The sequence below is a fragment of the Spermophilus citellus genome, assembly GCF_964194105.1.
Source record: "Spermophilus citellus genome assembly, chromosome: 6".
In the NCBI taxonomy this organism is placed as follows: domain Eukaryota; kingdom Metazoa; phylum Chordata; class Mammalia; order Rodentia; family Sciuridae; genus Spermophilus; species Spermophilus citellus.
The window spans coordinates 94,019,965-94,035,235 of NC_138187.1; the positions used below are offsets into that span (position 1 = coordinate 94,019,965).

A 15,271-nucleotide genomic window follows, 5' to 3' on the forward strand; every position below is an offset into this window, starting at 1 on the left:
TTCTCCAAAGACAGTCACATTGGAGAGACTGGGGGTTGGGGCTTCAACCCCCTCAACTCCAGGTAGATGCAATGGAGCCTACAAAGCCAGATGAGTGACCTATACTGAAGACTGGACTCCTGTTTACTTGGGTATTTTCAGGACCAAACTCATGAGTTTTATCCATCTCTGAAATTGCAGGAAGAGAGTCACACCTTACAGTCACCCAAAAGAATCAAACCTTCTTATGTTTTACAAAACTTAGCAACAACCCAGAGCCTTTTTTAAAAGTTGCCTAAACCCCATTATGTGGTCATAGGATGCAAGTTTGAAAGCAGTGTTTTTAAATCCATGTTCCTGAAAATTTGTGAAATAAATTCTTTGCCTTTGCTCCAAAATGTTGCTCCTTTTCTGGGCCTGCTTGGAGGTTAATTTATTTCCTCACTTCCCAGGGTAGCCCACCTGTTCACACTGATTTGCGTTTGTGTTTAGATAGAAGCAGCACCCACCTACGGACATACCTGTATCCCATTAGAATATACAGTTATGAAAGAAAGTGGGTCAGGCTTGAGGGAGGCCATCTGTCAGAGTGTGTTTTGGCAAAAGAAAAACATAAGAAGGGAACTTATAAAAGAGGCTGAAGAATTGTAGCCCAAGGGTACCGACAGAGTTCTGTGGAATCCAACTGTCAACCTCCTTTCCCAACTATGTAATTGCTCAAGATAGCTGCACTAGATGTGGAAATGTACGTGGCCTACAAAGGGGAAGACAAAAGTAGAAAACCTCACTTTCAATTTTTGAAAAACAGGATAGAACCAAAGTGTTCAATTTATGGATATTTTTTAAATAACCCATCCCATAAAATATTCAGTCCTCTTTAAGAGGCAGAGGGTAAAATCAAATTCTTAGGTGGTTTAGCAATTATCATTTTTTATTAAAATTTCTAGCACATGTGTTATTCCACATGAGTTCTCCAGATAATTGACATGAACCAAAAGTTGTGGGTTTTTTTTCAATTTTTATTACACTGGTAACAGTTGGTTTTTAAGTTGTTTATGAACAAAACAGTGTTTGCATCCATATGTAAGCTCCAAAAACATGTAAGCTTTCCCCAGTCCCTCAAATCACTGAGCCAACTAGTCTGCGAGTGGTGGGTGGAGGTGCATCAAGCTGATCTCCGGGCTGTCCCTGCAGCTCTTGGGGGTGACTTCTCCCTTTGTTGAACTTCCACACAGTTGTCTTGGTGTGACTCTCAGGATGGCTCCAAAGGACTTGAAGTGATTTTTCTTGTTGCAATATCTAATCCTTTCTAATATATCTGAGACTTTCACATCTATAAAATAAGCAAAAAAATAAAGCCTGAGTCCTGATAAGTGAAGCATAAGTGATCGTATAGTTTATCCTTTCCTCGTACCCACCTATATTTGATCTCTTTCATGGTTCATTTTATTCTTTGTATATAGACTCAATAATACCTTGTTCTGTCCCCCATTTCCCCTTTTTCAGATTATATAAAACTTTCAGGTTTGATTCCTCTGATTTATTTTTTTGTCCAATCATGATTTTTGGTTTTTTAATTTTTTTAATAATAGAAGTATAGTTTACATGATTTGAAATGTACAAATTGGATGTGCTACAGCTCCATGACAAATGCATATACGAGACACATACCCCTATCTAAATATGGAGCCTTTTCATGGTGCCAGAAAGACCTTCTTGTCTCTTCCCAGCCCATCTCCAACCCACCCTGAAAGGTTCTGGTTTCTTTCCCATGAGTCAGTTTGGCCAGTTCTGGAACCTCTCAAAGAAGATCCCATAGCACATTCTCATATGTGCCTAGACTTTTTTAAAAATAATTTTTAAATTAATTTTTTATGTGCCTAGGCTTTTTGCTTGAAATAATGCTTTTGAGATTCATTCACAGCATACTGTACCTTAATAGTTCAATCCTTTTGCTTTCTTTTGCCTGTCTTGCTCTGTGCTATTCCATTATACGAATGCACCATGATTTGTTTATCCTTTCTTCTCTTACAAGCATTTGAGATCCTTCCAATTTGGAGCTAGGATGGAATTTCTAGAAATATCCCTGTACAAGTCTTTTTTCTGAACATACTTATTTCATTTACTTTAGGTAAATATCTAGAAGTTGAGTTGGTAGGTCATAGATAGGTATGTATTTAATAGGTGAAATATTTTTTAAAGTTTTCTAAAGATATTATGCCAACATATGAATTATGATTTTTTCTATATCTTTGCCCGTATTTAGCATTCTCAGTCTTTTTTTTTAATTTTAGCCATTCTAAGGGGCATTTACTGGTATCTCTTTGCTTTAATTTGCATTTCTCCAGATGTATACTACTGTTGAATACTTAGCTACTTATATATCTTTCATTGTGAAGTTTCTATTCAATTATTTTGAACATGTTTTATAATTGGACTTTTTAACAAAGGGCATTATTAAGGACAAAAAAACTTAGGTTGCAAGAGTTTTTCTTGTATTGTGGATACAAAATATGTTTTGAGTTGTAACATATTATCTCAATCTGTGTCTATCTTTTAGTTTTATTAACAGCATTATGTCAGTGAGTTGAAATTTTTTATTTTGACGGAAATTGATTTACAATATTTTTACTTTACTGTGAGTGTTTTCTATGTCCTAAGAAGTATCTTCCTACATGAAAACCTTGAGACAAATCTCTAATATTTTCTTCTAGAAGATTTCTTGTTTGGGCTCAGAATTTATTTTTTCTAATATGTTGTTTAATTTTATTAGCACTGAGAAAATGCTCTCTTTTCTCATGAATTTCTTTTAGATCTTATTGAAAATTAGTTGATCATGTATGGATAATTCTATATCTGAATTTTTTATTTTGTTCCATTGGTTTGTTTATGTATCCAAGGCCATAACTATATTATATTTGTTCTTCATTGTCAATATTTTTTTTTACTATTCTGGGTCTTTTGCATTTCCATAAAAACTTAAAATTATTTTTCAATTTCAACAAAAAAGCCTATTGGATTATTGATTCAGATTCTATTGAATCTGTGGATAAATTTGGAGAATATAGATATTGTTACAATCTTGCCTCTTGTGAAAATACTGTAACATTCCAATTAATTTCTTTCAGTAATATTTTTTAAAACGTGAGTGGAAAATTTGTCATGTCTTCTTTTTCTTTCAAATTCTAGATACTTCACACCTTTTTATGCTAACACCATAGTATCTTTAATTCTATCTTTATTTCTTATTACGTACATAGAATCATGTAGAGTTTTATATGTTAGAGTTGTATCTAAATTCATTTGTTAGTTCTATTGATTGTTTTAACCTTGTGTTAAGAATTTCTATATCTATAATCACACCATAAGAAAAACAGAGTCTTACAGTTTTCTTTCTAATCTCTGTGACTCTCATTTTTCTTGTTTTATCACACTAACTAGTATCTCTAATGCAATGTTGAATAGAAGTGGTGAAAAGACACATTCTTACCTTGTTCCCAATCTTAGGAAATCATTAATCTTTAATCAATATATATAATATTAGCTGTAGATTTTTGGATAGTCCCTTTATCAACCCATGGAACTATTCACCTAATCTTGTTTTTAGAGAATTTTCATGAATAATGGGTGTTCAATTTTGTCAAATAATTTTTCTGAGTCTATTGACATAATGGTTTTTCTACTTTATTTTGGTAACAGTGAATTATGCGGATTGATTTTCAAATATGAATCCATATTTGCATATCTGGAATAAACTGCACATGTTCATGTTAGGTCATCCATTTTTGCATTAGGCAAAACTTGGTTTGCTACTATTTTGTTAAAGACTTTCATCTGCTGATGAGGACTATTTGTCTGTAGTTCTTGGGTTTTGTTTGCTTTGTTTTGTTTTTCCTTATAACATCATGACATGGTTTGGGTTTTAGATTAACACTGACTTCATTAAACAAGTTTTGTATTTTTCCCTCCTTTTCTGTTTTCTGAAAGATTTTGCATAAAATTCATATAATTTATTTCTAAAATACTTCTTACAATTCACCAGAGAAACTATCTAGGCCTAGGGGTTGGTTTTATGTGAGTTGATTTTGGGCTCTTGGGTTTTCTATTTCTCCATCATGAACTGTGATAGTATTTGTCTTTCAAAGAACTTACCCATTCATTGTGTCTATTCTTTTCATTTAGTTTTCTCTTTCAAGAGTAAAAATTTCTTTAGTGAAATTCAAATATATATCCTATCATTCTCATATTAGTTGTTCTGTATTGAAGATGTCTTGTTTTTCTGACTGCTTTGAAAACATTTTCTTTACCTTTTGTTCTCAGCAATTTAACTATGATATGCTATGCTTTGGTACAGCTTTCTTTGTGTTTATTCCAATGAATATTGATTGATCTACTTAGAGCTGTGATTTGATGTTTCTAAAAATATTTAAAATTTTTAACTATCATTTAAAATGTTTATCTTACCATATATTTTTCCATTCTTTCTTGAATTCCAATTATATATATATATATATATGTGTATATATATATTATATATATATATATTCTTTCCTATCTGTCATTTTGTTTTTCCTCATGCTTCAGCTTTGATAGTTTATATTGACCTGTCTTCAAATTTACTTATATATTCTTCCAAAATGACCAAACTAATGATAGATCCATCCAGCAATTTCATTCTTTCAAATACTATATTTTTTAGCTTGAGAATTTTCATTTGTTTCATCTTTAGAATTTCCATTTCTTTATCAACATTTCTATTTACTCGCATGTCCAAATTTTTCTTCCAGTTTTTAAAGGTATTTGTAACACCTATTTGAAGTCCTTATGTGCTGATTTCAATATCACTGCATCTTTTCCTTCACCTGTATTTTTCCTGAATCCAGGTTATTTTTTTAGAAATGCGCTTCTTCCCAAATTGAGCAATGCTTTCTTCCAACTATTAACTGCTGGAAATTGAGGGTCCTGTATTGCTAAAAGTCTGGATTTTACCGTTTCTCAACTTTTCTTCCAGCAAGCAATTTATTACTGGCCAACTAGCTTGACCATTTCAAAGACAGTTTTATTAAGTCTTTGTTAGGACATGTTTAGAGTAGTCCTTTCTCTGGGCAAGGGGATCCCCAGTCCTTAATCATGACCTTTCTAAGAGTCCAACTGAACACCAACTCTAAGTGAGGCCTCTCTACCTGCCTGATTCGAATGCCTGTCCTGGACTATGCAGTCTCCTGAAGCTTCCTTCAGTTTTCACGTCCCCAGAAGCTGCTTTCTGCCAGATTCATTGAGTCTCCCTTTGCTTATCTGCAGCCCAGCCTTAACCCAAGACATCAGAGAATTCCACAAAGGCCTCTGGATCCATGTCTCTCTGTGTGCAGCTTCCTGCTGCCCTCAGTTCTAGTTGCCTCAGTGGCACAAACCTTGATCTTTGCCTTTTCAACCTGTCAAAATTGCTGTGTTACTAAAGTCTATCTTTGTACTATGACAAGATGCTTCTAGGCAAGAAGTTTGGGAAATTATGAGACTCATGTCATATCCTTCTCTTTCCTCAGAGATCGGTCACTCATTGCCTGTTATCCAAACTCTGAAAACAGGTGCTTCATATATTTTGTCCAGTTTTATTATTGTTTACAGTAAGACAGCTGGTCAACTTCCAGAAAATTTATCACAATCAGAAATGTGCTCATTCATTGTTACTGACCCTCCCTTTCTGCTCACTCACTCTGGGACTGAGGATGTAGGCTTGGGATCATGTAACATTTGTGTGTTCTCTGCTCATGATGGAGAATATGGTACATTTACCATGTCCCTTCCTTACCTAAATAGATCAGAAAGAAATTGGTAAGATAAACCAAAAAGTCGTTGGACCCTCTTTTGGTCCATGGCCTGCTTTTGGGAGAGGCAGGGTAGAGAACAGGTCCTCCTGACTCACATGCAGGGAATGCTCTTCAGCAAGCTCTATATCTGGGTTTCAGAAATCCTGATAACTTTTGTTTTTTAATGCAATTAGTGATTACTTTTGCAGAAAACCCATGTAATTGTTCTATTAAAATCAACCCAACCCTCAATTTAAGTTTTTTATTTCTTGAATCAAAAGTTATTTATTACATTACTCTTCTTGCTTTATTTTGTGGCATTCGAAACAGAAAAAAATATTGTTATTCTGGTTTTAAATGTATGCAGATAAAACACAGGGAAGTTAAAGTTCTACAAAGGCAAGGCAAGGTGCGAAAATCCAGAAAATTTTGCAGCTACTTCCAGGAGAAATTTTCATTCTAGAAGAAAATATAGAAAGATAAAGAGTTCCTTAAATAGGCTTTGCTCCAAGAGAAGAAATCCACACTTGGAAACATGTACACATCCCACAGCCCTATGGACAAGTCTAGGTGTGTCATTTAGCTTTGGGGTTAAAGTCTTAGTTTCTTTATATGGAATAAAGAAAACAAAATCGGGTCCTAGTAATCATGCAAGTTAATTCATAACCAAGTAACCCAGTGTCTTCAGTACACGTAGTTATTTTGATTTGGCTAAGAACTACATTTACCACTTTAACAATAATTCTTTTTTGGGGTGGAGAGAGTACTGGGGTTGAACTCAGGGGCACTCAATAACTAAGCCACATCCCCAGCCCTATTTTGTATTTTATTTAGAGACAAAGTCTCACTGAGTTGCTCAGTGCTTCACTTTTATTTATTTATTTACTTACTTACTTACTTTAGTGCTTTGCTTTTGCTGGTTTGAACTGGTGATCCACCTGCCTTAGCCTCCTGAACTGCTGGGATTATAGGCATGTGCCACTATTCCTTGCTTGAACAATAATTCTTAACATTTAAGATTTTGTATCAAAGTTTCTTTCTGGGAGAGACTCATGAATCCCTGATATTGAATACAACATTGTTATCTATATTTGTTTTCTCAAGGAAGATAATCATAGTTTACATCATATGTGAAGCTAAACCTCATCCCAAAATGTTAACAAAAAACAGTAAATAAACAAATTGGGATATTTTAATTACTAAACAAGATGAGGAGGAAATCTTTAAAAACCTAAAATACACTTATTGCAGTAAGTATATCTCTCCTCCCTATTACACTGTAGTTTTTCCCAAACTGTCATGACTTCAACTCAATAATAACTTTAGAATCTATGCTTTGCAGATTCCAACTATCCTACATGATCTCATATGGTTCCAGGAAAGAGCTTCTACATCTGAAAATGCTTCCTCATGTGCTTCAAAAATATATAAAATCATTTCAATAAGGGCAAAGACATTATTCTTCAACAAGTAATAAGGTTTATTTTGTTTTTTAGTTTTCAATATTTTTTATTGGTTGTTCACAACATTACAAAGGTTTATAATGCAAATGTCCTGGAACATTTTAAGTAATGCATTAAAACCCCCACACTGTGGTATGCCTAATGTGATCAGACCTTTCCTGAAAACAGTTCTTGGCTCCCACACCAGAGCAAATCCAAGCCTGCTGTATCTCTCTTAGGTCAATTTCCAATGGAATGGATTCACTTCAGATAAACTGGACCGTGAGATGAGAATGCCCAGGGAGCTCACCAACCTCCTCCTTCTAGGCTTTACATTCAGAGAGGGATGATGCTGGAAGAATGGAGAATTCTGTGAATCAATTACTCCAAAAATATCCACAAATGGTTCAAAGTATGGCCTCTAGTTTTTAGCAACAACCTGTATGAAAACAGGTGTCTAAAAGATGTCTCTAAGAAACACACAAAAAATAGAATGGGTTGAACATTGGAATCTCACTGAGCCGGTTGAATGTTGATACTGAATGGATAAGTGAATTTATCAGGGAAGCTGTAAAGAAAGGCATTGACCTCAAATAATTTTGTTGTACTTTTTTCTATATAAAAGATTTAATTACTCACTCTCTTTATAAGGATATTTTGAAGACACAGTCTGTCTTCCTTAGAAACCATTGTTTCTCTGCTTTGTATGTACTGTCCACAGTATGATATTTCTCTATTATACAGTGATGGTGGTAGTAGATAATGGTTGGAATTTCAAGTGTATTTACATGGTAAACAAGTGTTAGCAACTCTGTTAGTTTGGTTTGTTTAAACCGGCCTGTGAAATGTACAATCCACTACACTAGAGAAAAGAAAAATTGATAGGGCTTAATTAGGGCTAGATAAAAAATGGAAGGAACAGATAATCCAATTCTTTTCTTTTTTGCCATAGTGACTATTTATTTTCAAAATATTTAATTGACACAAAGCGTATATTCAGAATGTGTAGTATGATAATTTAATATGTGTATACATAGCCAAAATCAAATTAATTAAGCTTTCCATCAACACTTATAGTTACCTTTGTGTGTGTGTGTGTGTGTGTGTGTGTGTGTATACTCCTTAAGACAGAAAATCTGCTCTTATCAATTTTTAAGTATACATTAGTATCAAATATAATCACATGCTGTGTGTTAGGTCTCCAGAATTCATTATTCATCTCATAACTGAAAGTGTAGATCCTTTTGCCAATATCTCCCCATCCAGCCCATTTCTCCAGCCCCCGATGACAACTGTTCTAATCTCTGCTTCTAGGAGTTGGAACTTTTTAGATTCCACATATTAATGAGATCATGCAGTATTTATTTTCACTTAGCATAAGTTTCTCCAGTTTCAACCACATTGTCACAAATGGTAGGATTTCCTTCTTTCTAAGGCATACTTTCCACGGTATGAGAATGTTTATCCATTCATCTGTTGATGGACATTTGAAGTGCTTCTGACTCTAGGCTACTGTGAATAATACCACTACTAACATAAATGTGCAAATATCTCCCTGGGCTTCGATTCTTTGGGGTATAGATCTACAAGTGGAACTGCTAGTTCCATGGTGGCTGCATCTTTTCACTTTCCCACCAATAGTGTACAATGATTCTACTTTCTCCATTAGCCATTGTAGTGAGTAAGAAGTGGAATTTCCCCGAGATTTTCATAACATTTCCCTAATGGCTAGTAATGCTGAGCATCATTTTTGTGTGCTAATTGGCCATAGAGTATCTTCCTTAGAGAAATGGGTTTTCAAGTTCTTCGCCTGAAATATGAATTCCAGATAAATAATGAGTAATTGTCTCATTTAGCTAGCCCTCACACAATTTTGACAATATAAGTATACTTGAAAAAAAATGTGGTATTTATCTGAAATTCAATTTTCACTGGGTGTCCTGTGTTTTTATTTGATAAATCTAGCAACAGTAGAAAGTAAGAACTTCGGCAGATCTTAAATAAAATCTTTAAATAATTTCACAATTTTGTCAAGGTGAGCTCTGAAATAGTCCAAGGTATTTTTGTGGGTGTTTGGCCGGTAGTCCTGCTTTATTAAAAAAATTTTAATTTCATTTTGAGATCCTCCAGACTAAATCATTTGAGCTTCACAGTCTTTGTGTAACATTATTGGACTCCCTTAATGAAATTATAACTCAAGCAAGATATTTCATTCTCTTGTAGTAAATTAGCTTGGGCCGTGAGAGTTCAGAGAGAGCAAATCCTTCCCCGGGTTTATTCTTCTTGTTTGATAGAATGCAGAAGGAGCAGGCGTTTTATATTCGGGTTATTTATTGTTCTCTTTGTGTGAACATTATATTGTTGCCTGTCCCTGTTGGAAACAACAGCTGTTAACAGGCTTCTGAGTGAATTTCAATGTGAACTCCCCTGGCCTCTGGATAGCTTGGCTAAGGAGAAAACAGACTCAACCTCAGGAAAAAAATAAAAATAATAATAAAAAAAAAGGAGCAGGTTTCAGGCTGCATCCAGATGCCTGAAGGCTAAGGACATATAAAACCACCAGTGAGTGTTTTCATGAGAAAAAAAAATCACACTTCGATCAAGGTATACAGTGCCCGTGGGAGCCCCCTGGAGACAGTGCTCCTCTGTAGTGCCAGAGGCAGACAAGGCGCAGAGTGCAATGTGAACACTGAAGCCCCACTAAAACACCCTGCCCTTAGGGGTGATGCCCTCAGAGGAGGGAGAAAGACATCAGCTAGCAAAGCAACTAAGCCCTTGGTAGAGAGTTCACCCAGCAACTTGGTAAGAAAAGAATAAGTCACTCTATCGCAAGTCTGCACCACACTGAATAAGTAGTGATGGCATTTCCATCCGTAGCCTTTTAATAAATGTGGTCAATATCCATCCTGCAACAAGGAGTTCTGCAGATGCAGGGGCATCAGTGGGCAGCTGAGAATCCCTGGGCTGAGGGGCTCATGTGCTGTGTCTCTAGCAGGCTGTGTTCCGGTGCAGCAGGTTCTATGCACACAAATACTCCCAACTCCTAGCCTTTAACTTAGTCAATGGAAATCACTAAGATGAGGATATCCTCCTTGAGCTCCCTTCCTTGGTCATTTTTTCTCCCAAAATACCTCTAACCTACAATTCCTTCACCTCTCTGTTTAAGAGGAGTTTCTGAAACTGTGGAGGAAATATTTTATTGGTCCTGAGTGGCATTTTCTGGATTGGTCCATTTTGTCAAATGTGCTGTGCTTGATGCCTGGTACCCAGGATGCCTGGCCACCTCACTTTTGACTTCCTGGCTACCAGGCCATTGGCAAAGCACAGTTCTGGAATTGCATCGTCAGCATCCATCATACTTGGCCATTTCCAGGAGGGACTGTCCAGACCCACCACCCTCATTATCTTTATGCCCATCTGACCCCTCTTAGACATCTGCTCAAATGTCCACTAGGTAACATGGCTATGGTTTTAATAAGCCCATTATAGTCATGAATTTCAAGCCCCTAAAAGAAATTCTCCTTAACGAGGAATGACAATTGAATATATTATAATGAGGAATAATAATGGTCTTGTTCTCTATAAATTATAAATTGTTTTACTCACCCTAGTTCCTCTCTGGGATGTGACCTTGCTATGATGGGCTCTGGCTCACCCACCTGGTAAGTAGATGCAAAGTTGCTACCTGAAGACAATTACTGAAAGTTTTAAGGGACAGGAATGCGAGCAAGGAAGATGCCAAATATAATCGAAGAAAGATGGAAATCATAAAGTTTCAAATTGAATGGAGAGAGGAATTTGATAAAATGCTGTCAGAAATTCAATAAAAGACAGAGCCAGAATGAAGTGTCTAAAACCAGAACGACCTTTCCACCTCCCTTGTCCAACCCCTCGGTAATAAGAACATATGAAAGCATTGAGTTCTTCTGAAACTCGATGTCAAAAGTGCATTTCCTGTTCTTCTCTTTCCAGACAAAGTAAGCATATTGTCCACCTTCCTCGCTCCCTTCAAGTACCTGAGCCCCGGCACCACCAACACGGAGGACGAAGACAATCTAAGTAAGCGGCTCCCTCCCCTCTGCCTCAAAATGTGGAGAGGTCCTTGCTTGATATGGGGGGTTTCCTGCACTGTCCCTAAACAATGAGATCCTGGGGACCATATGAGAGGGGCTCTGGTCTTCCCCAAAGCAGGAGCTCTGCTCCCATCCTGCCAGGGAGCCCACCCTCCTCTGCAGCGCCATCCTTACCTGCAAACACCTCCTCCCACATAGTTCCATCCTCACCTGGAATCCCATGCTCACCTGGAGGCCACGATCACCTGAAACCCCATCCTTACCCAGAATCTCATCCCCACTGCAGTTCCATGTCTTATCTGGACTTCTACCTCCATTCTTTTGTGGAGTCCCATATTTATCTGGAATCCTGTCCTCTCCTGGATTCTCACCTTCAGGTGCATGCTAATCCAGAGTCTTGTCTTCACCCACCATCTCAACCTCACCACGTCTCACCTGGAATTGCACCCTCCACCTTACCAGGGACCATCCTTACTTTGGGGTCAGGAATATATCAGTAATTTCTAAGTGACAGAGGACCCTAGGGATTGTAGGAAATAATCCAGTTTTCTTAAACCATCTCCTTCTCCCTTTCCTTTGTTTTCCTCTTCAAACCAAAAAAAGAAAAATGATTATAGTTTCTTAAAACATGGTTTGTACCGCTGTTGAATGAGGAAAGAGTTGGACTTGAGGCTCTGTGTTGAAACAGTTCTGGCGCATAAAACTGGAGAATCGCCAAAGCAGCAGCGTCAGGGTCCTATTTTAAACAAAGCCAGTTTAGAAAAGGGATCCAAGCAGTCTCTTCTGCTCAGCTTAATAAGGACAGCCAGAGTAGACATTGCTGGTGATGTGTGTGTGTGTGTGTGTGTGTGTGTGTGTGTGTGTGTGTAAGAGAGAAAGCTAACCCTGGGAGCACTTAGCTTGCACTATACTCTCCTCTCACTTGTAGCATATTGTAAAGCATTTAAAAGAGGGGGACAAAACATTCCCAACCACATGAACACCTTTTTTGAATTTTAATATCACCTAACAGATGGGCTACTTTTTCTCAACTAAAATGAGCTAAATTGTGCTTGTTGTGGGTTGGAGAAGAAGCAAGGTGGCTGCTAAGGTTGTTGCTTGGACCACAAAGAAGCCATGGCAGGGATTTCCATGGGAATGTTGTCCATCTTGCCATCAGTTTTTAGGAATTGCAGCACACCTGTGTGATGGACAACCCCTCTCAGTACTAGTGATGGAACACAGAGCCTTGTACCTGAGAGGCAAGTGTTCTGCCAACAAGCTATAACCCAGTCATTTTTATTTTGAGACAGAGTTTTACTTTGTTGCCCAGGCTGGCCTTGAACTTGCAATCCCCCTGCCTCAGACTCCCAAGGAGCTTGGATGATAGGTATGCACCACCACACCCAGCTCAGACAACATAATTATTAATGCTAGTGGAAACTGAGTTTATTTCCCTGTCTTACTCAACAAAAGCAAAATCATAGAATCACCCAAGGTTAGAAGCAGAGCAAACATTCATGATTACAGACTTGGATTCCTTCATTTTCTGGAGGATCAAGTGAAGGGATAGGGAACAGGGGAAGACTCCACCGGAACCAGACAGGGACTCTTAATCCTGTCTTCAGGGTTCTCTCCTCAGCAAGGCATGCAGTGAACATGTGGCTATTTATATTCTCTCATAATCTAAATTGGAAAATTTCCAGATCAGCCGAGTTATTGGGTTATTTCAGAAACCTTTAATATATGGAGAGAGAAATCTGAATGCATATGCAGGTGGGGTGGTGTTCTGACGCATGGGCAGCGCTGTGTGGGACACTCATGGCAGGAACTCCTGCTCTGCCTACTGCTGTCTGCTGCTGGAGCTGCTGGAAGCCTGGGGGAGTCCAGTCTCCTCAGGAGAAAAAGAAAGGAAGTATCGAGGCTAGAGAATGCTGGGGAAGTGAAGAAAGTGGTTTTCAATGTACAGAAACACAGAAGCCACCCTTCAATTCCAACCAGAGGCCCAAGACCTTGAGAAATTAACTGTCTGGAGCTTTTGAAAAGTTCCTGTTTGGCTCTTGAGGTTTTGAAAGAGTGACCCACCATGAAAAGTCCCCCTACACCACCATCCCATAGCAGCAGACAGACTCCCTCCTGCTGTCCGCACAATCGGGAAAGCAGAGCCTCCTGTGAGCTCCAGGACTTGGCATGCGCTCCTACCCTCAGACTTGCCAGCCTGGCAAACTCGGACCATGAATTTCACCTCTCGGAGCCTCAATGCCTTGTTTGTAAGATGAGAGTCGTCAACCCCCTGAATCATGGAGTTGAGGAGAGGCAAGGACTCAGAAACTTTCAGTCAAGATTGGCTAATGCTCATTTCCCCCTAATTCTGTTTATTGGCCAGTGGGTAAAGACTTAGAGATACAAATAACTACTAATTGTTTATCATATGTTAAAACGTTTTAGAAATGCTTGGGAATCTCATTTTCAATCAATGGATTGATTACCCCCTTTTATATAGATGCTGTTAATTAAGTAGAAAATGTTACTATCATACTGTTTAAGATAGACCTCCAAATGAATGGGGCCTACCTTAATAGTACCCTCTAAGCATTGTCAATGAAATCTTGCTGATTTGCTGTCTGAATGATACTGGAAAATGGAGAAAGATGTTGTGGATGTGGTATGATGTTTGTGTGTGTGTGTGTGTGTGTGTGTGTGTGTGTGTGTGTTTGGTATTGTGGTGAGTATGTACAGATGTTTGTGTGATGTGCATGTGAACATGTAGTATGTGAATATGTGTGTATGTATGAGTGCAGGGGGACACAGGTACATGGAGAACACACACGTGATCCTGCTCTGCAGCTTCAAGTCTTGTGCTCTTTCGTCCTGGTGACCTGGTGTGTCCAGGCTGCTCTGATGTGAAGATAGTTCATATCTAACCATGGCATGGATTCAATCATTCAGTAATCTGCTGTGCTTCCCTGCTTCTGCCGGGATCCCTGGCAACCTGGCACATATCACAACTCTTTCTGAAGGTGTGAGTCACTCGCCTTAAAGGCACTGAGGAGGGTGACAGGGAACAGGGAACCAGGACACACACAGGACATACACACTCTACCTGAGGGAGGTGATGTCAAGGAGGGTCCTGGAAACCAATGAGCAGCAGGCTGAGTGTGGGCCGAGAGATGCCCATTCAACACCATGCTTTCAAGATCCATCTGCCTTTCCTCATGAGCTCTGGAAACTTTCTCTTTCCAACACTGGCTCCCTCACCTCTGCTGACCACTGCCCAGAGCTTGAGATTCAACCCAGATAACCCATGAGGAATGACCAAGATCAAGACTTCAGACTGGTCTCAAATCCCACACCTGCACCCTTGGGGATCTGGTGGGGGGGGGGGGGCTCCTAGCCTGCCATAGCCGCTTACCCCTGCACACTTGCAGTATGGCTTCATGGGGTCATGGGTCATCTGCCAACTGTCCATCCTGATGCATCGTCATGCCACATGTCACCAGCAAATGCCAAGACCAGGCTGCTGTCTGCCAACCCAGCCCACAGCCTCTGGGCATGAACCCTAACATGTCAGCTTTCTTGTACGCCAAGTCCTCCCTCCTGTGCGAATGAGAACTCAAGCCACCTGCCACTCTCCTACCAGTAAGCCCTGCCACATAGAGGAAGGGTTGTTCCTTTTTGTTAACTGGGGCTGCTTGGCAGCAGAATAACCTTCACCAGGAACAATATTATCTCTTCAAATGTAGCGTGGCGCCTCGGATGGCTGGTTCTCTGGAGCCCTCCTGACCTGGCAGACACACCAGTGTCATTATTAGTGATGCATGTGATCCCAATGATGCCAACCCATGAGGGGAGCTGAGTGTGCATAATGACCAGGCGGCGGACGCTGGTTCACAAGGGAGCCAGCAGAGGAGGAAGAGGCCCATAAATAAATTCACAAGCAAGTCCAAGCTCCTGCACATGCAGCAGATGAATGATAGTAGTGAGATGCTAT

At 38.8% G+C, this 15,271-nt stretch overlaps 1 protein-coding gene across 1 annotated transcript in view; it reads left to right on the forward strand.

Moving 5' to 3' along the window:
* The window catches only part of ADARB2 (adenosine deaminase RNA specific B2 (inactive)), a gene marked incomplete at both ends in the record, with an annotated part of 479,363 nt that overhangs the window by 308,789 nt on the left and 155,303 nt on the right, over positions 1-15,271 (forward strand). The window contains one exon of the mRNA XM_081300315.1: positions 11,201-11,287. Coding sequence (XP_081156441.1) covers positions 11,201-11,287 — 87 coding nt within the window. The remainder of the gene's footprint in view (positions 1-11,200; positions 11,288-15,271) is intronic.